The 23,929-nt window shown below is 39.3% G+C and overlaps 2 protein-coding genes across 5 annotated transcripts; one reads left to right on the plus strand and one right to left on the minus strand.

The window, feature by feature from the left end:
* Window positions 1-1,559: 1,559 nt before the first annotated feature.
* LOC115046233 (MAP kinase-activated protein kinase 2-like) lies at window positions 1,560-10,339 on the minus strand. 2 transcript variants are annotated; one of them, XM_029506477.1, is made up of 10 exons: window positions 9,999-10,339; window positions 8,032-8,171; window positions 7,149-7,213; window positions 6,943-7,022; window positions 5,472-5,598; window positions 4,223-4,298; window positions 4,007-4,131; window positions 2,850-2,935; window positions 2,671-2,748; window positions 1,560-2,459 (listed from the first exon to the last, which is right to left on the minus strand). In XM_029506477.1, exons 1-10 carry the CDS (start codon window positions 10,197-10,199, stop codon window positions 2,319-2,321), a joined length of 1,119 nt encoding a protein of 372 aa, XP_029362337.1. In that variant the 5' UTR covers window positions 10,200-10,339; the 3' UTR covers window positions 1,560-2,318. The 2 variants fall into 2 exon arrangements, with proteins under 2 accessions (XP_029362337.1, XP_029362336.1); XM_029506476.1 differs by having other exon boundaries at window positions 2,671-2,751.
* A 2,781-nt stretch (window positions 10,340-13,120) lies between these two features.
* Window positions 13,121-22,515, plus strand: eif2d (eukaryotic translation initiation factor 2D). Of its 3 annotated transcripts, XM_029506244.1 has the most exons (15): window positions 13,121-13,334; window positions 14,168-14,358; window positions 14,462-14,545; window positions 14,635-14,725; window positions 14,805-14,912; window positions 15,230-15,525; window positions 15,785-15,902; window positions 15,982-16,027; window positions 16,114-16,220; window positions 16,342-16,497; window positions 17,181-17,270; window positions 17,782-17,877; window positions 18,517-18,637; window positions 20,565-20,739; window positions 20,831-22,515. In XM_029506244.1, exons 1-15 carry the CDS (start codon window positions 13,279-13,281, stop codon window positions 20,899-20,901), a joined length of 1,806 nt encoding a protein of 601 aa, XP_029362104.1. In that variant the 5' UTR covers window positions 13,121-13,278; the 3' UTR covers window positions 20,902-22,515. The 3 variants fall into 3 exon arrangements, with proteins under 3 accessions (XP_029362104.1, XP_029362106.1, XP_029362105.1); XM_029506246.1 differs by lacking the exons at window positions 15,230-15,525; window positions 15,785-15,902; XM_029506245.1 differs by lacking the exons at window positions 13,121-13,334; window positions 14,168-14,358 and having other exon boundaries at window positions 14,495-14,545; window positions 14,819-14,912.
* Window positions 22,516-23,929: the final 1,414 nt, after the last annotated feature.

Genomic DNA, 23,929 nt, shown 5'->3' on the forward strand with positions numbered 1-23,929 from the left:
TGTTTGTGCTGGCGCCTGCAAAGAATCATTAAAATCCTGCAGATTTTCTTCACAACCAGCCTCAGTGTTTATGGCTTCCACTAGGACAGGAACTGGAAACAAATTCAATGATCAGATTTGTTTTCCCCAACTTGTTTCCTGATTTATTTATTTTATGATTTTTTTTTTTTTTTTGTCATTTTTGCCCCTAACCCTGACCCTGTTTGTTAAAAAAAGGGTAATATGGTGAGTTGACATTACTCATAAAACAACTGCATCCTCTTTGAGAGGGGAGGGAACCCGTGAACACTGATTTTTAATTATAGCATACAAATGTAAGCCAAAAATATTAATTTCAGTTTCTATGTTTAATGGGTTGTTTCTATTACTGTGTTTATCTGCTCTGTCAGCATTAATTAGAGAGGGAAATCCATACACACTGAACCGTCCAAAAATTCGATTGAGTTGATGTTCAAAAATGATCCAAATTGCCTCAAAATGTATTTAATACAAAAGGCATTTCTATTTTGTATCTGGCAAATCAAAGTTGATTTTCTGTCTGCGTCGCTCTAAAAGAAAGCCTTAATCAAAACAGGATGGAAAGGTCGAAAATATTATTGCATAATTAAAACATTGTGTTTACATTTTAATCAAGTATGGATTATAATCTTCCATTCATACCATAACACAGAATAATTAATCAGCCTGAAAACCGTTCGGTCATGAGCTGCAGATTAAGGTAAAGCCCCAGTTATTGTGCTGTCACGGGTGCTTTTAATGGAAGAAATTAGAAAGACTAATGAAAACAATACGTTAAAATGTGGGAGATATGGGTGTTTTCTGCATGGGAGCTCTTTTGAAAAATTTGTTGAGGGAACTGTAATTTTTAAGCATGTGTTTGTATGATATTCAGTGGTATTCAGCTTGTTTACTATATTATGACTGATTTAAACTACATGTTAAGGTTATGGGATTGCTTTCTTTCGCACCATGTGGTTCTGTTGTCTGATATTCCTTAATGAGCTGCAGGATGGATTGCCATGACATGTCAACACTTCACTTCGTATTTGTTTAATCTCATGACACCATGAACAATTTTTTCCCCCAGATTCTTGCATAAATGATTGAGCCTGGATTTGAATGGGCTGCAGATCATCACATTTTTCAGTTCTTTCTTCAAAAGTAGAATTCCCTCTTTGCTAAACTTGCCAGGATAAATTCTCAAACAACACCATTTAGTTGAGGCCTTCAAATGAAAAATGTCACGTATAAGAAATTCTAGTGTTGATTAATTTAACATGACCACAACTCTAATTTATCTTTTATTCACTACAGCATGTACAAACAGATGCCAGTTTATAGCTCAAATACAAATGAACTCGTATGCAGTGAAAGCAACCAAAAGGTGGACAAAATGCAGCAGGGTTTATGCCCAATAAGCACTTTTATGTAATAGGCACATAATGTCTTTGATTCACTAGTGGGTGGTCATTTATTTTACTTTAGATGCTCTTGATGATTGGCTAATTGACAAATAAACAAGCAGGGTTAAAAAAAAAAAAAAAAGAAAAAGATAAATGAACAATACTGGGTATTTAATCTGGCATAAAAGGGAGACAGCATCATAAAGATACGCAATGTTCTCACTGAACATGTCATGGCTACCCCTTTGATGTAAAGGTTTACGTCATCCACCCTTATATTCTGCTTTGGAAAAGGAGAGTGCTACACAGACATGAAGAAAGATTTCATAAGCATAGTAAGTGTGATTATTGGTAAAGATGACAAGTTCTAGATTGCACAATGTGGAAAGCAAAGAATTTAATTTTACTGTCCAGGAGAAACGCTTTTGTTGTTCCTTCAGCACACAAAACAAAAGTTGTCGTTTCTGAGCATGAGTCACTTCATAGATGAACTGGCAAAGTTTCTTACTCCTGACACCCTCAGGGAAAAATATTCTGTTCAAAACGTTTTCAGCACTCAGAACAGACTAGCAGTCCATAAAGCAGCCCTACAATAATGCAGGAGTTGGACAGCTTGCTCAAATGTCCAACTAAACATTTATGTTGAAATATTAACAGAATCCATATATCAGCGATGGGACAGACGAATAAGCCTCAAGAGTCCTGATAACACATTTACCAAAATGCCAAGGCGCTTTTCCTTCTCTCAGATATTGAGACTAAAATCATGTACAGTTCACGGATGGAAGTAAAAACAGCTGCAACATATAAGATTACAATCGACACGTTGTAATGTTATATGTTGCAATACACAGATGGCTTTTTGCATCTGTGTAAAATTAAATACATTTTTAACATGTAAAAAATTTTATGTTGCTAGTCTGGAGTTTTTGTGGCTGACTTTTTAGTTTTCTTTCTTCTCTTCAAGAGGAGACGATTTGTCGAGTCTTCAATAGTTTTGATTGTAATTTGTTCATAATCCACTCTCATTGATTGCAGGGCATTTGTCATTTCCTCCTAATGATGACATCAATAACAATATAATTTTTCTCAACAAACAATATACTATATATCCATGAAAATCTAGAGCAGTTTCTTTTTTTTTATTTTGCTGACATGTTTTCCCGGCATACAATCATAAATAAAAGCAGAAAAACTATTCAAAGTGTTTCTTTCCTTTCCAAGAAGCTACAAAACTGTTGCACGCATTAGCATCACCAACACTGACCTCAACTTTCTCCCAGACATCTTTTTCCTCATGCAGCACATGGCTGGTGTGAAGAGGCGTTCGTGGGACCTCCACCGACTGCTGCGTTGACAGAATATGGTGTTCACTATATTTCACAAACACTGAGGTCATCACCAAATCAATTACTTGAACAGACAAGCCAACTGAGAGCATCTTACATTAATCCAGGGATGGTTAATGAACTCTGTGATGCCCATTCTCTGGGTGGGCTCAGTTTTCAGTAAGTGGCGGATCAGCTGTTTGGCTGCAACAGTAAAAGAATCATCATCATCACTGTTCAGCTTTCGTGGGTCTTTGAAAATCCAATGTATGCCTGTTTCAGTTTCCTCAAGGAACTTCTTATTTAAAAAATTAAATGATTAATAAAATATCATTCCATCACTGCTGGTGGGCACTAATCTGCTATTGTCAAACCAAAAGCCGTGAAGATATGAGAAAATATAGAATATAAGTGTTAAGAAAAACAAAAAAAACAAACAAACAAACAAAAAAAAATCAATAAAATGCCACTAGCCCCATGATGATGGTTGACTGGATGAAGAACTTCATCACAGGGCAGTTTTATTTCTGTCGCCTTTATATTTTTTCAAATATTAATGATTTCCTGCATGTCTCATTAAATAACTAATACATTTCAACAGATATCAAGAAACTGTTTAAATGGTTTGTGCCCAAGTCTGGGGAACATTTAAAATGGGAGGTTTTAAATGTCAGCGATCCAAATGCTTTAAGAGCACGTCCATGTACCAGTGTACATTGTCGTTACCCCAGTTGCCTGCATCAAAAGGGTTGGACGAGATGAATAATCACTGGACTGTTTTGGGCCTACCAATAAAACAAGCAGTTCCTTTGAAAATCAGGCAGGTTTGCTTAGCACATTGCAATTACAATTTTGCGGCGCTTCATGCAGAATTACATAATATTTGAGGTTAATTGGGTTCGTGTTAAAACTGGCCAGTGAACCTTGTCCAAGTAAATGCATGCAATGGCTCTATGTGCCCTGAGAGACCAATATGTCATACCCATGCAGTAACAGTGAAATACAGTGCCAAAGGCAGGACAGGTTTTTTTTCTGGTCAGCCACAAGACAGCAATATGTCAACTGAACGCACTTCATTCTAAGATGAGAAAGAGCATTATTTTCTTTTCCACTCAATCAAACATGATTTTGTTCAACTTCAACCATTGATTAGAAACACAGAATGATGACCAAAAATGAATACTTGCTGGAAGAAAAGACAAAGAACAGGGTGTTTACTGGTAATATGGAGAGAAGCCATTTGCCAATTTATTTTCCGTCCAGCTTCCTTCTCACCTTCCTCTGACACATCACACCACTCCGGATTGGGAAACTCATACTGTCCGTTACGTATCCGTCTTTTCATTCCCGGAGATATTGCGAGACCGTGATGTGAGAAAAAAGGCGGATATCCACAAAGTCTGTGTGCAAGAAAGATCAAAATTACTCAATTACGTTTATGACAGAAATAAATTGAGTCAAATTATAAAAAGTTCACCACAGTCGACTTACAGAATATACATTATGACACCCAGAGACCACATGTCACACGATCTGTCATACTTCTCTGGTCCAAGAACCTCAGGAGCTGCCACAGTGTCAAAAGAATTATTTATTGATTTATTAGCTTCTGTTTTCCCTTTTATCGTCAATGAAATAACACATGGCCGTAAAAACCAGACCATTAAAGTAGCATGTTCATTTTCCAACAACTCCACAGGATGTAATCTCTTATATCCGACAGCATTCATTTTCCACAAGAAGAAAAGCGTCTGTACATTTTTGAAATGTTATATCCCCTCAGGGAAAGAACTGAGCTAAACAAAGTTCAAGTTCATCTTGAAAAAAAAAAATAAATAAATAAATAAATGAAAGTAAAATCGCCCATCTTGACACAGTCAATAAAATGCCGGCTGCTTATATATTGCACTAACAAAATAACACTTTCAATCTGAAATTTTACACAGCGACTTTCCTGGGTGCGTATGAACGCAATTTTGCTCTAAAATATGGTCAGATCAGAGGACACAAATCATTGTAATCCTCTCATCTATTGTGAAAACAACATTCACAGTCTTCTCCAGAAGTGAAGTGTAAAACCCTAGACTAATGGCAAACGCTAACTAGAGTCAGGCGTTTAACCAGATTGGAGATGTAGGTTAGATTAAGACTTTTTTTTTTTTAAATACTTTGAGTTTCATATTCTCATCTTCTGGTATGAACATTTCTTTCCTTGCAGATTTCCATTCACCCTAGGATAAAGAATTCTTCAGCTCCACAAAGCTGCCAGGGTCAAGTGGTCATCTTAATGAGTTTAGATATTCATCAGACAGCCGTCAGCCAAGCTGTTAAATGGATATATTTTAATTTTCTGGCACCTCTCCATGGAAGTACGGCACAGGCCATGGCCATGGACACCACAGAGGAAGCCACCGCCTTCGAACAAGCTGAAACGTAAACATCTAACATCTAAACATCTACTACAGACTGTCACCAGAAAATACAGCTGATCCAGTGAGGTTAGATGAGGAAGAAGGGTCCAAAATTCGTCCTAATTTCTAAAGTGACTCACACAATTCCACTGGATATTTATCTAAACAAAAATTCATATTCATAGCAGAGACTGCCTCACACCAAAGAACGTTTATAGGGGCTGCTGTGAGCCGTGCCACTCTTATATCTGTAGCGTGAACGTGAAGCTGCGTCCAGCAACGTCTTGTTTGGCAAACATAAAGCTAATAAAGCACTATTGTGGTCTTACCAACATAGTAGGGGGTAAAACACGGCGTTGCCAACGAGTTTAATGTCGTGATCTCTTTCGCAAATCCAAAATCAGTCAGCTTGAGGATGGCATCTGGTCTTTTGGATGTGTACAGCAGGTTTTCTGGCTGAAAGAAGAAAGCAAGACAGATTTTGAACGGTAGAATTTAGACCATATTCACACAGCGGGCCCAGGTGGCCCAAATCAGATCCATAAATTTAATGTGTGGTCTTAAGTCAGGTATAGGTCAGATTTTTTTTTTTTTTTTTGGGTAAAAAGCCACAGTCTGAAGAGCCATGCAACCCATACTGGAAATCCAATGTGACCTTTTACTCACTGCAGCTCGACTGACTGTCATAATTTTCAGTTTATATATTCAAACTGCGGTTTTCTCTCTGTGTGAGATTCATATGTCACGTGGTTTGGTTTGAACTTGCACAATTAAAAGTATTTCACATGTTCAGCCTTTTCTGAGCTTATTCCTGATATCATCCACTAGTACCCACTGGAAAACACTAAAGCATCGGACCTCATTTTACCTGAAAAAGACTTGGGAGCATGTATAAGCACTAATAAAAAAAGATTTTTCAAGGATGTTGCCGTAAGAAACAGACAGGGAGCTGTTCACTTTGAAAAGGGGATGTTTGGACTTAAGCGATGATGCCAACGTTTGTTTCCATCAGCAGATGTACTTTTTGGTGAAATACAGCTTTCATCAAAAATATTGTTTTGTCCTTCAACTTCCAGCCGAACAGCAAATAAAGGATTAAAGACGCAGAAAAAAAAACTGGGGAACTCACAAAACGCGCAGGAAGGTTTATTGAACCTGGGCTGATGTGGGGCTCACCATGTGCAATTAAAGACTTAGAATTCATTGCTGGAACAGAAACTTGTGCACGAATGACTAAATACAAAGAGCACAAGAGTACGAACATCAGCAAGGGGCGGGAATTGAAACCAAATTATGTCAATTTCCCCACAGTCCAATCCTAAGAGCTGACTGAATAAAACCAGCTATGGCAGAACAAAGTGTTTTAAATTACGAAAAGATGTTACATGTGAACACGTCCAGCAGAAGATTTACTGCAGGAACCACATCATATACAAACAGTACAGAGGAAATTTTTCAGGCAGAAAACTTGACTGTACCTCAAATTCATGTTGACACATGGTTAAAGTCCTGGAGAGAAAACAGATACTCCCACTTGATTTATACAGTATATGGATAGCTAGTGATAGCAGTCCTGGAACTCCATATTCCTTTAGTACTTCCCAAAAGACACCAAGGGGAACCCTTGACTCTCACCAAGACCACAAATTACAGATATGTATAAGCTTCCCATGAGCTTTGTCAGGGTTAACATTTGGTTTACTGTTGCAAAGCAAGGTTTATATATATATATATCACTGGGTACACAAGAATACTATTGGTTATGTCTAAGATACAAACACAGTGACATTTAAGAGTTACCTTGACGTCTCTATGAGCAATATTGTTGGAGTGCAAGAAAAGTATGGCTTCTCCTATACTTTTCATGATGTCTGAGGCCTCTGAAGAATAACGAGGAAGCAGAGGAGAAAGAAATAACATGGCGGAAAGAGTTCATACAGAGGGGAAAAAAAAAAAAACTGATGAATCCACAATACATTCAGCAGACGATAATCTCTTCCTCCTACCTCTCTCGGTAAATGCATGATTCCCTCTGTCTTGGATATGACTGAACAATTCACCCCCATCCATACTGAAAATTGCAAAGAAAACATGAGTTGAGGTTTGAGGTAGAGCATGACATAATAGCGCAAAGTTGATGGCTGCAAGGGCTTTTTACACGTGGCGGCCAGAGACGTCTGAGAGCTACATAAACAAGAGAATGAACAATCACCTCCATATGTTCATTTAGGGACTGAAGCGGACTTTAAACATTCCTGCTCAGGGCTGTAGCTAGCAATCATTTCCTCATTTATTATTCAGTTCATTAATCAGTTCTCACAAAAATACAGCAAACTGGTGAAGTGGTGAATTGAATTTGAATTGAAATGAACTGCTGAATTTATTTATTTATTGCTGGAATATGGGACGATTTTGTTCATGTTTTGAAATTTGTGAATGTGTCACTTTTGCTTGAAATGTTTTATTTTTATTTAATAATAATAATATAATAATATAATAATGATCTGCCAAGGAGTCCTATGAGGATGAAGCTATTATTCTAAATCTATCATGACTCAAAGCATTCAACATTCAACATTTACAGTCTCTTAAACTTCAGGGATCATCTCACATTCTGCTCCAAGGGCATTTTGCTGCTTTCTTCTATTTGTGGTGGCTGAAGCTATAAAGTAGACGCCTGCCTGATTTTGATGTAGACAAAGCAGCTTGCTTTGTGCTTACTTTGTGCCCTGAAGTGTTGTTGGTGATCACCTCAGTTGGTTTGTATTAAAAATGCTGGCTCAACCATCAAACAGAACAACTGACACAAACCACAATAATGGAGAAACTCCAAAGAAGAAAATCTACTTTGGTTAATCGCTATCACGCAAACATTATTAGTTAACACACCACTCCATCACAACCAGGAGGCATTTCCGGCCCTGGTAGACATTTTCATAAACATCTATGATGGGCACAATGTGGGGGCAAGGGGACACCCTCCAGTGGAGTTCCACCTCCCGTCTGGCCTCTGGACAGTCATGCAGCATCTAGGACATTGTGGGAAAAAAAACCAGCATGTCACATTTTGTTCAATCAAATAAAATATTATGGATTATGTGACTGATCTTATTGAAAATTATTGCTTTGAATACTGAATAACATTCACGTTATTCACGTTATACAACATCTTGGACGTGACACATTTTAATGTTGTTTGAAACTATAAAGGCAAAAAAGATCAAGAATCCAAAGATTATGAAGATGATCTGCTATCCTTCTTTTAAAACTGTGCTATCATTTTCCCACCTTAAAAACACCTTCACAGCCCAATGAAAGCTCAGAGTGTGCTGCCCGCCTGTACCCCACCACACGTCATAATCTCTCAGTCATCTCAGGCTTCCAGTATGAAGCTACTTTTAGACACAGACATGCGCTCCTCTCTCTTTCTGGCTGGCAGCATTTCGATAGGGAAAATTTTAACCTCTTTCAAAACAGACGTGTCAGAGCAACTGCAAAATGCACAAATTACAAACTCTAACACAAAAATTTGAACATGAAACAACTCATTTGTTGTAATGTCGGGGGGGAAGAGGGGTGATCACAGGTTAAATGCCTGAAAAATCTACAATTCACCAACAGCAACCCAACCTCCTGAACTCCCGAAGCTCTCAGTTGAACACTAAATACTGCCTGTCAGTGCAGCCACACCAAGCTGAACAGTTTGTCTTCGGTTGGAAAAAGGCCACACATTCCACAGGAATGGCTAATTGATCCCTGAGGAATGTAACGGAATTACTTTTTCATCTTGACTGAAAATTATTGTTTTGAGGAGTTGAAAAAGGAGGTGGAGTTGTTTGGCAATCTGCTTTTCTAAAATTAGAGAGACTCGGCTACCACTTGATAACTTAATTTTACACATCTGGTTTTTGCCCTTCATCAACTCTCTCTCAGAGCAGGGAAATTTAATGTGCGTTGTGTGTTAGGTGTTACAGTAGGCGTAAACAGTCTGAGGAATACAACAAAAGCCTCTATCGGTTCATATTTCATAGACCTGTTGAAATTTGTGGGTGTGGTGACTTTATCTCGATAGGTCAAAATCAAACAAGGGAATAGTTTTCATGGATACGTTCTGTAAAATGTGCAAGACAATGATAAAGTTGTTGCATTCACAAGAGGTGATATAACCTGTTGAAGAGCTTGTCAGCTGCATATAGAAGTGTCACCTCTGAATGAACTCAAACATAAAATGGCATATTGTAAAACACAAACAAATCAAAAATATTTATAGGAACTGGCTTTGGTGTTTTTATAACAAAACCAGTCCATCAGTAGTCAACAAGTAGAGCGATCTTAATATTATATATATATATATATATATATATATATATATATATATATATATAGACTCGATCTACTTTACGGTCACATGCAGCAAAAATACATTTTAAAATAAGTTTTTCTGTTTTTCTTGTCTGGAGTTCTTAAGCTGTCCTCGCTTAATTCGTTTGAGTATTTTCATACACTCCCTGATCAAAGAAATTTAAATAATTCTCCTGAGGGAAATTTCTTTGAAACATGTTTTTCCATCTGAAATATCTGGCTTTTGAGCATGATGATCAGTAACATCGGGGAAGGGGGTTGTGTTTTTTTCAATGTTCAGTGTTTTTTTTTTTGTTTTTTGTTTTTTTTTTTTTTTTTTTAGGCAGGACCACATACTTCCTACTTGATAAAATTATATCAATATTGCAGAATAAAACGCATTTATATATATATATATATACACACATAATGAATTGCAAATATTGGCCACACTGGTGACTTAAAAGAGAAGCTTCAGCATGAATTACCAGAGATAAACACTTCTTGGCGGTTACCTTCAGTGCAAACTTTTGTCCACTCTCATTGTGGTGTATTTCCAGCACCCTGCCGTTTATTCCCATCCCCAGCACCAGACTCGTCACGCGGTAATCGTCCGTTATCACATTCCGTCTCATTTGCAGAGGACTGTTTGCGGGCTTCGGGTGAAACAGTGGGAAGGGTTCAGAGATCAGGGCTGGCTGGTGCTGATTCGACATCTCATCTGAAGGTGACACCTGAAGGGAGACAACGCGGCCGGACAGGTGTCCGCTCTGCTCCGGCTGCACTTGTCCGACATTAGTGTGTCCCTGACTGGACCGCCGCGATTCACAGTGTAACGTCTATAAATACACAGATCGACGTGAGCGTATCATTTAATGGTTAAACTCGGAGCCAAACTGCATTTCCGGGCGAGCTGGAGCTCAGTCCTGCAGCGGCGGACCGGGTTAGTGGGGGCACCCACTGTGTCACAATCAGTACATTTACTTGAGTACCGTCCCTAAGTGCAGTTTTTGACTTCTGAGTGTCTGTATTTTACTCGAGTATTATCTTTGGGGGACACTTTGACTTTCACTCCACTACATTTCTATTGTTGCTCTCCTTACTCACTATTGTTGAGCTTACATAAGCTGATGACTTTTTTTTTTTTTTTTTACCCGCAAAATAAACTTTATGCTGATTTGTGTATGGGTTGTCTCAACCGTACGTTCAAGACGAAACATAACTTTGGCGGTGTGGATGAGATAGAAAATGGACGAAGAAACAATCTATGACAAGAAGTACTGTCGTAAAAGGAGGCAGAGGAGGAACACAGGACAGTCTATTCATCAAGGTGAACAGCAGAGACAGCAACACGAGGTAACACACAGCACAACATCCACAGACCTCCACGGACTTGACCCCCAGACTCCCCGGAGTTTAGACTGAGTTTACTGTGTCCATATAATATATGTTTTGTGACTGACTGCTGCTGGATATGAAGCCGCAACCACAAATACTTCAAACTGCAGTTTTCTGCCTCTTTCCTGATCCCCTAAAGTGGAACTGTGTGGATATTAGCCAGCTGTCGTAGCACAGTATCTGATGTGGCACAACTACATACATTTCAATATACTTCCCCATTGCTGGGCTGATTTTGTGTTCGCCAACTTTTAATCATCTTATCTCTACAAAAGCTCTGTTTGACTGTTATGTTGGGAAGTAAACCCTTGAGCAGCACAGTGGCATAGAGGTTAACGCTGATAGCCCTACAACAAGAGGATCGCGGGTTAGTAGTCAGTTAGTAGATGACCCTAAATTGTCTGTAGCTACAGCACGGAAAAGTAGAGACTAGACCAGACCCCTCTAGAGACTAGAGATCCCCTCCAGAGACTAAACCAGACACCCCCCCATCCCCCAGGAGACTAGAGACTAGAATCCAGAGTAGACCGGACCCCTCCATAGACCGGTTCTTGTAGGGCCTCTTTAACTGAAGATATTTTTGAGCTATAAACATGACTGTAGCAGAATGGCATCAGTATTTCCAGAGGCTTTTTTTTTTTTTTTAATACTTCTACTTAAGTAATTTTTTAATATTTGACAATATTTGACTTTTCAAAACAGCATCAGTGTTTCCTCTATAACCGTCAGGTCGTTATTTAATAATTGATTAATGTATCTATATATCTAACTTTTATTTTTGTAATGTATGTATTTGATTACTTGTTCAGTTATTTACCAATATAAGTCTTGTACAGCCAGGGGGAATATTTCCCCTCTGAGAGCCAAGCTGGTGAGCAGACTTTTGCTGCAGGTCGCTGCTTGGACCCGGAGCAGGAGGGCTGCTCTGGCTGCTACTACCAGAGGAGCGACTGGTGTTGCCATCATCGCCCTGTGAGCGTTTTAAAAACACTGATATTTTGCTTTGCTTTTTCTTGTGCCATTCTTCGACACTCGCTGGCGGGAGTCTGCTCACCTGTGTGCGTGTCTGCGCATGGAGGCGGAACGCCGCCGTGTGTGATGCAGAGCGCAGAGGAGAACTGTGCAAACATGGAGAGAGACAAATGACATTCTGTCGCGTAAATAAAATAAATAACATATTACTAAGTTGTTGAATAAAAGTACAAGGTAGCTATAGGCATGTTCCATAGGAAAAATAACCTTAAATGACGTCTGTTGTGTTCTGGCGCTATATAGAAAATTATATTAAATTAACTTGACCTTCTAGGGGGGTGCAGTCCAGTGGAGTGCTTTACAAGGCAGCAGAAAGTTTTGAGTACAAAATATAAGGCTACACCACTGAACGAACATAACAATACAAACAAGAAATAGGTGAAAGATTACGCATGAGGATGGGACAAGTCCCACGCACTTTTTACAATAACTAGTTTGAATCCACTTTTATCAGGTCAATAATCAGTAAATTGGACTTTGGATCCACTAAGTGGTTTATTTTAATTAATGATTTTTATTTTTTTTTTTGGTGACATTGATTTATTATACAATCCGTTCCCCTTGTTTACTGAGAGAAACCCCAAATCAAAGAGACTCCAGTCCACGTTTTCACTGTCAGCTACTTGTCAGCAGCTGCCAGTAACTGTCAGTAATTTAAAACAAAACCAAACATTTTTTAGCTTACTGAATGTCTCAATGATTTATAGTAGTCTTTAATAATGTTATGATTGCAGATGGCTCTGAATTAGTCATCAAATCAACTCCTGTACTTCTAACTTTTACACACACACACACACACACACACACACACACACACACACATATATATATATATATATATATATATATATATGTGTGTATGTATGTATAATCAAATCTGTGCACAATCTGGGCACAAACGCTTACAAAAATCTCATGGTATCTTCAGATTAAACTGTCAACACACACACCTATTAAAAGGCATCACAGTATAGGAAATTAAATCTATTCTGTAAAAAAACGTGGAGGGGAGCGGGGGAAGACCAGCATTTTTCAAGTATAGTTAGGGGTTTTGGTGGTTAGTGGATAAATTACTCACAAGTGTAAAATGAAAAGTATTTTTTTGTAAACTAACTAATGCGTTTCATTCGCTCTGCGGAACCTTCGTTACGTCGCTTTGGTGCGGTCCAGTTTCCGGTCGGAAGTAAATAATCGTTGGACCATTGGGCCAGTGAGGCACAGCCGAACATTGTTGAGCCAAAATAAGACACATGTCCGCTGGTGTCTTCTCGAAGAGCGGCTGTTTCGGGACATCTGCTCTGCTGGGCTGAAGACGCTTTCTCAGTCGCGGACATGTTGAGTTGGTTGTAGTTCCGGAAAGCAAAAATGTTCAGCAAATCTTTCCGTGTCAAATCAAACACGGTGATCAAAGGATCAGACAGGTGAGTCAGTGCTGCTGCCTGCCAGCTCCCGATAAAAGAAATCTATCAAATATTCACCTGATCAAGGCAAACAAGTTGAAGCGTCAAAAAAGGGAAAAGGAAGTGTTGGACCTGACAATCTCAGCGTGCTTTTGTCTTGTTTGTCCCTGAACGCCCCAGATTCAGCGTGACTGAGCTGCATTTAATTACCTCAGATAACCTGTACGTTTCAGCTGAACGTTGTTTATCATCGAAATGTTATTTTTCCGATTTATGTTTGTGCTGTGATTAAGTACGTCACTCTTTTCTTTTCAAGCAAACGCCAGAAAGCCAACAGCAGCGAGAAATATTTTGATATGCTGATAGGTTAATGTCTGATGGGATGATGTAGTCCCCTAACCAATGATTGCTATCATTACTAGTTAACGTTGATATACTGTAACACACGAAAAAGGAGCAAATTCTCACTATTGACAACCTGGAATGATCAAATATCACTATGTGCGCATTGAAAATGTCATCAATCATTGTTTATTTAACGTTTATTTTGCTTTCAATTAATCCTCATATAACATAAGTTTGGCAAGCAATTGCTAGGAAATATAAAATATGTATGTAAAAAAATATGCAGCACTGTGTAATATGTTTGCAAGTTCCCATTATTTGGCAAGTCTGAGGAAGTATATTTTATGGCATGACTCTTAAGTGTGACAACAGCAGAGGGCTGTGCTGAGCCAAAGTGACCATAGAGCAGATATTTTTGATAAAAAGCAATCAAGAGATTGCATCTGTAAATAAACAGTATATGTAATTGCAACATTACCCACTGAATGACTCTTTTGTGCTGTCTACAGGAGAAAGCTCAAAGCTGATGTATCTGCAGCCTTTGCATCACTCTCTGCCGATGAGCTGTCAGAGCTCATCCCCAACAAGGAGGAAATAAATGTAGTAAAGATATATGCACATAAGGGAGAAGCTGTGACGCTCTACGTTCTTCATAAAAATCCGTTGTTCTTTGAACTGGAGAAACGACTTTATCCTACAGGTAATGAACTGGCTGTTCAGTCACATTGTGATAACCGTGTTGTTCGAATGCCGTGAGTAACTTCAAGTGCGTTATTTAAACGTTGTCTTTTTATATTTTTCAGTCTATGTGCTTTGGCGCTACCCTGCTCTCCTGCCAACATTCAAGACATGGCCTCCTGTGCTTCAGAAGTTGATAGGAGGGGCAGGTATGCCTCTTTTAAGATCAACACCTGGACAGATGTAAAACTGTTCATTTTTATTGATATAAAGTAACAAATCACTGTGTGTCCCAAAGATCTCATGCTGCCCGGTGTAGTAGTGCCTTCAACCGGTCTCCCGCAGGTGAAACGGGGCGACTGCTGTGCCGTTACGTTAGTAAACAATGGGTATGTATTTGGGAAGACACAGTTCCGACGTGCCCTTACAGGAAACAGGTGTGACACTGTTTTCCTGGCTGATTTTTAGGGCTTCTGTTGCAGTTGGCACAGCTGCACTGTCCAGTGAAGAGATGCAGAGTTCAGGCATGAAGGGAAGAGGAGTGTGTGTTCTCCACACATACATGGATAATCTGTGGTGAGTAATTACATTCAGGAATAAATTGATTTGGTTATTTCAGCCTAAGAATATCCCTTTTTGGACATGTAATTCGGACATGGGTTGTGTCAAGCAAATGACCTCCACACTTGGGAGGCATTACACAATAAATTGCTCAACTCTATCCTCCTCAGCTCAGCTTCAAGTAATGTTTCTACTTCCATCACAATTGAAATAAATATTCGTCAAAATTATTCAGCATTTTTACATTATTAGAATTTTTTTTCTGAATTGTTGAAGGAAGAACCCCAATAACATTAAACGTTTGCGATTTGTTATGGCCTTTTTTTTTTAAGGGCTTTCGGAGACAAGTCAGGTCCTCCTACTTTACTGGATGCAGAGAGCAAAGGACAAAGGGTCAATGAAGATGAATCTGAGGAGGAGGAGGAAGAAGAAAAGGAGGGGGAGGAAAAGGAAAAGAAAGAGATCGAGAAGAATGTGGAGGAAGAGCATGGCAGTGCCTATGGAACAGCCACAGATCATGTCTGCCCTGATTTTGAGGAGCTGGGTTTGGCTGAAAAGAATGAAGAAGAGGATGAAAAATGTAAGGAAGGAGTGGAGGAGAACCATGATAACAGCAGAACACCACAAGGTACCAAATTGATTCATGTTACCATCATTTTTGGTACAATTTCATTAAAAAAGGGGATGTTTTTAAAAGGGGGGCTTTGAGGTACTAACCATCAATTTGCATTTAACAAAACGGAGTTGAAGTGACATTTTCCTTGATTTAAATCCAATTTTCACACATTCACCAGCAAATGGTCTCAGGGGGATTTTTGCGTTATCGTGTTTGCGCTTTGTTGTTTGAGATACAAAGATGTGACCCAGATCTTGTCACGACCCCTCAGAGATAATGGATGCCCTGCTGGTTCAGTGTTTTCTGCATGCTCTTAAAAGCAAGGTGAAGAAACCAGAGCTCCCTCTGCTGACCAGCACATTTCTGCGTAACCACATGTTCTCCTGCTGGTAACGTACAATCTGACTTTTAAGAAATTTGAGAAGGAATGAAATTTATTGCTGAAAATAATGTGCTTTTTTTTTTCAGCCCAAGTGGAAAGCAACTTGATATAAAGAAGTCCAGTTATAAAAAGGTATTGAAAATCCTGACGATGACACTCAAACATATAAATAGATGACTTGAGAGCGCCTCATATAAATCTATTCACTGTTTAAACAGCTGTCCAAGTTTCTTCAGGCCATGCAGCAGCAGCACAACCTTGTGCAAGTGAAAGAACTGACCAAAGGTGTGGAGAGCATTGTGGAGGTCGACTGGAAAAACCCACAGTGAGCTAAGCCCCGCTTAAACTTAAAGAAATTCTTAGTGTACGTTCACACCCAAAACCCACCTGCATTCAGCCCGACTAACCCTGCGCCTTTCCTTTGGGATGACTTTGATACTTTATAGATTGCGTTCCTTCATTGTTCCTGAAGAGACTGGCGGCGAAGCGGTTCCCGCGCAGGGAGGAGGTGAAGGAGAGGCTCCCTATCATCCTCCTGAGATCTCAACTTTGTACTGTGTGTCTGCTCGAGTGGAGCCTCTCTTTCTGGAGGCAAACAAACGGTGGGTTGTGTCAATGTGTGCGTGTTTTGTGATACTGCATGTGTACATTTGTTTTTGTTTTGTTTTGTTTTGTTTTATTTTAAGCCATACACCAGCAGAAGACCAGACCACCCTGACTCACCACACCAGTTTTTTTTTTTTTTTTTCTCTTCTTTTCTTTGTAGTAATGACTAACGAAAACGATGGAAAATGTATATATGTTTGCCTTTTTATTTCAGAAATGTAGCGAGGAAAAAGTTTGTCATAATGTGCTGCTGGTGTGATTTTTACCTACATTAGCTGAAACACTGACAGTGTCAGTCTGCAAATAGCGTGCTGGCTTTGGAGATGCACCTTGTTTTGTTTTGCTTTGTTTTTATGATTTGATGTATAAGTTGAAACACTAAGCCGGGCAAAGTGACCTTCCTTGTTAACATTGCTACAGACACGCAGTCCTCTGTGTTGTCATTTTTGAATTTAGTGAGTTGAGCTTATGTTTTGTGGTAAAGATGAAAAAAAAAAAAAAAACAACCAACACAAACCAGTACAAAATACATTACTTTTTTTGTCAAATCTGTCTTGTATGCAAGATGATGTTCAAGTCAGTAGCATTACAATGATTAAAAAATTATTTCAACCAAAGATGCCCTGAAAACATTTTCACTCTTCCCTTTTTTTTTTAAACCTACATTTGTTTCCAACAGAAAAGGAGCAATTGTGCAGCCTGCTGAAGTAAGAAGTATTGTCACAGAGTATGTGAAGAAGAATGAACTAGTGGATGAAAATAATAAAAAGTAAGTAGATGCTTAAATTCTCTTCAGGGAACTTAATGTGTCCATTTTTTTCCCTTCTTTTTTATTTTGAAATCAGAGCGTTACAGAATATATTGTTAAAGCTCATACTTTTGGGATACAACACACAATCCCACTGTGTGTGTGTGTGTGTGTGTGTGTGTGTGTGTGTGTGTGTGTGTGTGTGTGTGTGTGTGTCAGCTGACATTAGTGGAAGCAGGTCTGCTGTTGATGAAATTAGGCTCAGATTTAGTTTATATGTGACTGCCGTGCTGCTTTTTGTAAAACCTGATGCAGTGGTTAAAGGGCAGCTAATTGGTTTCTTAAAATGTGACTGAAATGAAAGGGACTTTGATGTTTGTTTTTTCGATCAATGAAATTTGGACATCGTCACATGAGAAAAAAAAAAAAAAAAAAAAAATCCGTTAAATAGAACCTATGCACCTGACGCATCGTAAAACAGCACTGTCTTGCCCTCTGAGTGTGTTTCAGTGCTCTTCTCCCCTCTTCACAGTTATGTGTCCATAAACACGACTCTGTGTGACTGCTTGCTGGAGAAATCTGAATACCAGGAAGTAGAGTTTCTCAAGTGGGATGACCTCTTCAGCAGGTTCATTATTTTATTTCTCATTAAATTTTTCAAGTGACCGAATACACCATTGCACAAAAATGTTGAAATTCTACAGTGCATTTAGCCATGGAATATTACTATCCATCATACCAATTTGCAGTTGACGTGAAAAGGCAGTCAGCATCGTCACAAGATATAACAATCTACAACAATAACACTGTTATTCTGAGTAGTCAGTCTGAGTATTATTGATTTTAGTCAGCTATATTCCTTACATTGCTTTTTTCCTACTCTCAGGCGTTTTTAAGAATTCTGTCATGTTTGATTTGAATAACTTCAGATGACTTATTACTTATTTTTTTTTAGCAGCCTCTATTTTTAAGCCAGATTTATGTGACTGCCTCAGGGAGCTGCAGAAGTACTGTAGCTACATTTAAAGCACAGGACATGCTGACATGCACCTTGTCAAAACATTTGGATACGCACTGTGTGCAAAACCAAGAACTGTGATTTGCCCGGCGAGGAGAGATTGTCCATAGCAATGACAACAGAGCAGGTTGAAGAAGGGCTCAGTTAAAAGAATGTCTTACATCAAAGCCTTTTACATGACAACCAGTCTCCATCTCTCCACCATCTAATATTTGTTGCATATATAACTATCAAACATAATTTCCACAGGACGTTGGGAAAAATGCAGGAATGCTACCAAATTGTGTTTCCTGGACAAACAGCCATTATAAAGAAGGGACACATAGAGCCCATAGACATCTCTGTGGCTTCCCGGGGCTCCAATAAGAAGGTAACACTTTGACAGTCTTTAGTCCACTCTCATGCAAGGCATCTTACTGTCGCAGCCAGTTCATTCAAACCACAAATATGAGTGTTGTGAAAGTCACTGGTTTCATGTTCTGGGGACTTTTAATGTCTGTCATGTCTTTGGTTGCAGACTGATGGGTGCTTGCAAATTTGCGAAGAACTCAGAACTTTACGCTACATAAATTTTTTTCAGGCTACACATTCTGAATGATAAACAAATCATTATGGCCATAATTCATTTAGTCAGCCGGTGATGATGGTTTTATATGGACAGGCTCATTGATTTACACAAAGAGAAAAGATGCATATCATTCATGCCAAAAGCAAATCCAGATGTTTACGCTTAGATCATCAAACTTGTAAATAGTCAAAACTGCAATAACTTATAGTTTATCAAAGAAAATGTTATTTGAGGAAGAGTTGAACCAGGACCTTCGACATGACCTTGAAATGTGAGTAGTGCAGTTTTATACAGATGACCAGTGTTCCCTGCTTATGTCAGGATTAGGATTAAATGACAGGAAGAAGTTGTTTCCCCCAAAACTCTGGCATGCCCTACTTGTGCATATCAGGCAAGTCTTCCCCTCAATGTGCACTCTGCCTGTAGGCATGCTAATTACTCTCTTGGGGAATGAGCCCTGAATGCAACAGTAAAGTTCTGCATCACTGACTTCAGGCCAGATTTTTTGCCAGTCAGTTTGCGGTCTCTTTTCACTGAGCCAAGAGAGCACTGCATCAACAATGCATGGCACTATTTATATTAAAACCAACCCCTTCTTGGAGTTTTGATTGGTTTGATTCACTATTCAAACTATTTGGCCACTGCATGTTAAAGTTACAGATTTGTTGGCCGGAACTAGCGAGGACATTTGTGAAGTGCAGGACAGTAAATCAGCCCTGTCAGAATGTAGTGGATGAGACTACATGTCTCCAGTAGTTCAGTAATCCTCATTAATCTCAGTGAACAACGTCCTCTGAAAGCATTTCAGTTGGCCGTGCATCTTATGTGTCTGGATGACTCTGAGTATTAATGTGTTCCTTCCCAGTGCTCACACACAACATAGTCATGAAAAAGAAAAAGAATCGGAGGTTCTTTTGGATTTTTCAGAAAATTACAGCTTTCTGACCCAAAATGCACCCCAAGAATGTTCCTAGAAAAACTCACACATCACTATCCATCCCTCTGTGGCCTGAAGAAGACAATGGTGATACCCATCACATCAGCATATGTGCTAGCGGCGACCTGCTTCAGCATCATGGAATAACTTGAGGATTTCTCATATACATCAGTGTGGTCCAGGAAAATATTTGTATATCAGATGAGATGTGTTGTCTTGGATGTGACCGATTGTGCCTGACAGATGTGCATGCGAAGACTAATGTGGGGAGTCACCCAGGATATTTTTTGTGGCCACAGTTTACAGATATCCCTTAAAGACTTCACAAACAGCTGGATCAGTGGACTAAACATCTCACAATGAAAGTGTTGTGAGATATATATCGCAGACCATTAGGCACCGTGAGCTTCCTGCTCCCCGCTCGTTCAAGTTTCAGTGACAATAAGTGCAATGGCTCTACTTGGGATAATGTACTGCAGTCAACTTTACGGGTTTTTAGCTACAAAGCCATATTTTACTCCATCTGTGACACTCAACTGGAATCTGCCTGCATTACAGTTTGACTCATTCATTTGGTTACTCTAAAGCATGAAGATGCTGTGAATGTTATGTTACGACTCAGCAGGAGATCTAAAAATTCATTTGAAAACTTGACGTAATTATATGTATACATCTTCTCAGACATGTTGCTGTAGAATGGTGTTTGTGCTCAATACAGGTGTATACAGGTGAACTTCATCTCTCAGCCAGGCTGATATTCTAGTTGTAACTGTTTCCGTATGCTGCCTCAAGGTGACTCTAATAAAGAACTTGGAAGTGTACTGTTTGGATCCTGCAGTCGTGGCCACTGCTCTGCAGCACAGAGTCCAGGCCAGCTCCGTCTTACAGCCCATCCCTGGAGCCAAAGATAAAGTCCTTGTCCAGATCCAGGGCAACCAGATTCACCAAGTTGGCAGTTTGCTTTTAGGTTTGAAACTTAATTATACCTCACACTTTCTACCGCTTGCATTTTTCGTACAAATAAATTAAGTTTGTCTAATTGTTTATTTCGATTTCAGATCACTATCGAATTCCTCGCAAGTACATCCAAGGACTAGAAAAAGCCGTAAAAGGTGGCAAGAAGAAATAGCATTCCTTCCTGCTATGGTGGTGTGAGAAAGTGTCTGCCCCTTTCCTGAAATCTTATTTTTTTGCACGTTTGTCTCATGTGTTTCAGATGATCAAACAACATTAAAATTGGCTAAATATTAGCTAAAGATAGCACAAGCAAACGCAAAATGCAGTTTTTAAGTGATGGTTTTTATTTTTAAAGGGAAAAAGATCCAAAGCAAAAAACAAAAACAAAACAAAACAAAAAAAAAACCTAATAACTGGTTGGGCCATCCTTAGCAGCAACAACCGCCATGAAGTGTCTGCGATAACTGACTGAGTCTTTTACAGCGCTATGGAGGAATTTTGGCCCACTCAGCTTTGCAGAATTGTTGTAATTCAGCCACATTGGAGGGTTTTTGAGCATGAACTGCCTTTCTACGGTTATGCCACAGCATCTCAATTGGATTGAGGTCAGGACTTTGACTAGGCCACTCCAAAGTCGTCTTTTTGTTTTTCTTGAGCCACTGAGATGTTGTCCTGCTGGTGTGTTTTGGATCGTTGTCCTGCTGCAGAACCCAAGTGTGCTTCAGCTTGAGGTCACGAACAGATGGCCGGATACCGTATTCTCCGTCAGGATGTTTTGGTCACAGCAGAATTCCTGGTTCCGTTTATCAAGGCAACTCTTCCAGGTCCTGGAGCAGGCTTTGCAAACAGCCCCAGACCATCACACTAGAGCCTCCATATTTTCTGTTGGTATGATGTTCCTTTTCTGAAATGCTGCATTACTTTTATGCCTGATGCAATGGGACACACACCTCCCAAAAAGTTCAACATTTGTCTCAGTCAACTGAGACAATGTTTCCCTGTTGGGATCATACAGATGTTTTCTGGCAAAACTGAGACGAGCGGTTACACTCTTTTTTGCTCAGCTGTGGTTTTTGTCCATTTTTCCCCCGAGTCTCCTCTGAACGCTGACCTTAACTGAGGCCTGCAGTTCTTTAGATGTTGTTTTAGGGTCTTTTGTGACCTCTTGGATGACTGATCACTGCGTTCTTGGTATAATTTTGGTTGGCCGGCCACTCCTGGGAAAGGTTCAACACTGTTCCATGTTTTCACCATTTTAGGATAATGTTTCTCACTGTGGTTCACTGAAGTCCCAAAGCTTTAGAAATGGCTGATAGATCTCAATTACTTTCTCATTTGTTCCTGAGGTTCTTTGGATTGCAGCATGTCATCTAGCTTTTGAGGATCTTCTGGTCTACTTCACTTTGTCAGGCAGGTCCCATTTTCAGGAAGCAGTTTCTCAATTGAGAACAGGTGTGGCAGTAATCAGGCCCAGTTGTAACTAGAGAAATAGAATTCAGCTTTCCAAAGGTGTGATAAACCAGAGTTTTAAGAGGGAGGCAGACAATGACTCACCCTCCCCCCAGAGGGCCACGAAGAGTTGGATTTCTTTTTTCCTCTTTATAAAAACCTTAATTTAAAAAGAAAAAGTAATCTTTGCCTAATATTTTAATTGATTTGATAATCTAAAACATTTAACTTAAATATGCAAAAGAAATCAGGTAGGGGCAGGCACTTCCTCACACCGCTGTACATCAGCCTATTTACTGTATGTTCACAACATGTAATAAAAGTGATTCTTTGTCAATCTCAGCGTTGAAGACTGAAGCAGTCTCTTTTTTTTTGGGGGGGGGGGGGGGGATTTGACTCTGGAATATTTCAGATTTACTGATGACTCAGATAATCCACACCAGCATTGTTTTGCTTTCACCACCAGAGACAAAAAGAAAAGTCTTTTCCTTAGGTTCTGACATTTAAAAACAAGGAAATCAGTGAAACTAGCATTGATTAAATTATTTTAATGTTAATCCTCACGTAAATCTCATGAATAAAAAGTAATCAGTTAAATATAAAGCCAGGTTATTTCACAAGATACAGTGATACAGTGACGTGAACACTTCATGATTGTGCAAAGCTATATAAAAAAATAAAAATAAAGTGGTTCAGAAATAAAGCCACTTTAGAGTCGTGTCAGCAATATAAACACCCTTTTCAAAAAAAAAAAACAAAAAACTATTGCAACACTAAATGTAAATAAAAACTAATGCATTGAGTTGCAAATCTCAAAAACTCATATTTAATCCCAATGGAACAAAGATGTCAGAACATTTTACCATTTCAAGGAAAATATTAGCTCATTTTTAATTTGATGGTTGCAACAAACAAAACAAAACAAAAAAAAACCTTGAACAGGGTGATGCAAGGAGACTTTTACCAGTGAAATGTTGTTCTACTCTTGTCTGATGCAAGATTCTGCTCAGTCCTGAGCCTTTGCTCCTGGAATTTTCCATTTCCTGATGCGCCAAATACATTCTAAAAATCAATCAAAGGTCTGGACTGCAGGCAGGCCAGTTCAACACCCAGACTCTCTCTTTTCCTGTGAAACCATGCTGTTTTGATGGATGCAGTATGCAGATGCAGGTGGTTTAGCATTGTCTTGCCAAACTATGCAAAAAAAAAAAAAAAAAACCTGAAATGTACTTTTCAGCGTTGATGATTCACATCTTTCCAGATGTGAGCTGCCCACACCTTAGGCACTAATGCAACCCCACATCAGATGATGGCTTTTGAACTGTCCTCTGATAAAAACCTGGACGGCCCAGCTCCTCTTTAGTCCATGGTTTCCAAATAAAATTTCAAATTTTGACTCACGTGACCACAGAGCAGTTTTCCCACGTTGCCTCAGATGATCTTTGGCCCAGAGAAGACAGCAGCATTTCTGGACTGTGCTCACATACGGCTTCTTCTCTGCATGATACAGCATTAATTTGCATTTGGGGATTGGACAGCAAACTGAGTTCACAGACAGTGAGTTCTGGAAGTGTTCCTGAGCCCATGTAGTGATATCCAACGGAGAATCATACCTGTTTTTAAATGCAGCAGGGCCCAAAAGGTCACAAGCGTCCTGATTTGACCTTGGTCCTTGTCCCTTGCGCACAGAAATTTCTGCCAATTCTGTGAATCTTTGGATAATATTATGCACTGCAGATGGTGTGAGCATC

The sequence above is a fragment of the Echeneis naucrates genome, chromosome 7 (genome assembly GCF_900963305.1).
Source record: "Echeneis naucrates chromosome 7, fEcheNa1.1, whole genome shotgun sequence".
NCBI classification, from domain to species: Eukaryota; Metazoa; Chordata; class Actinopteri; order Carangiformes; family Echeneidae; genus Echeneis; species Echeneis naucrates.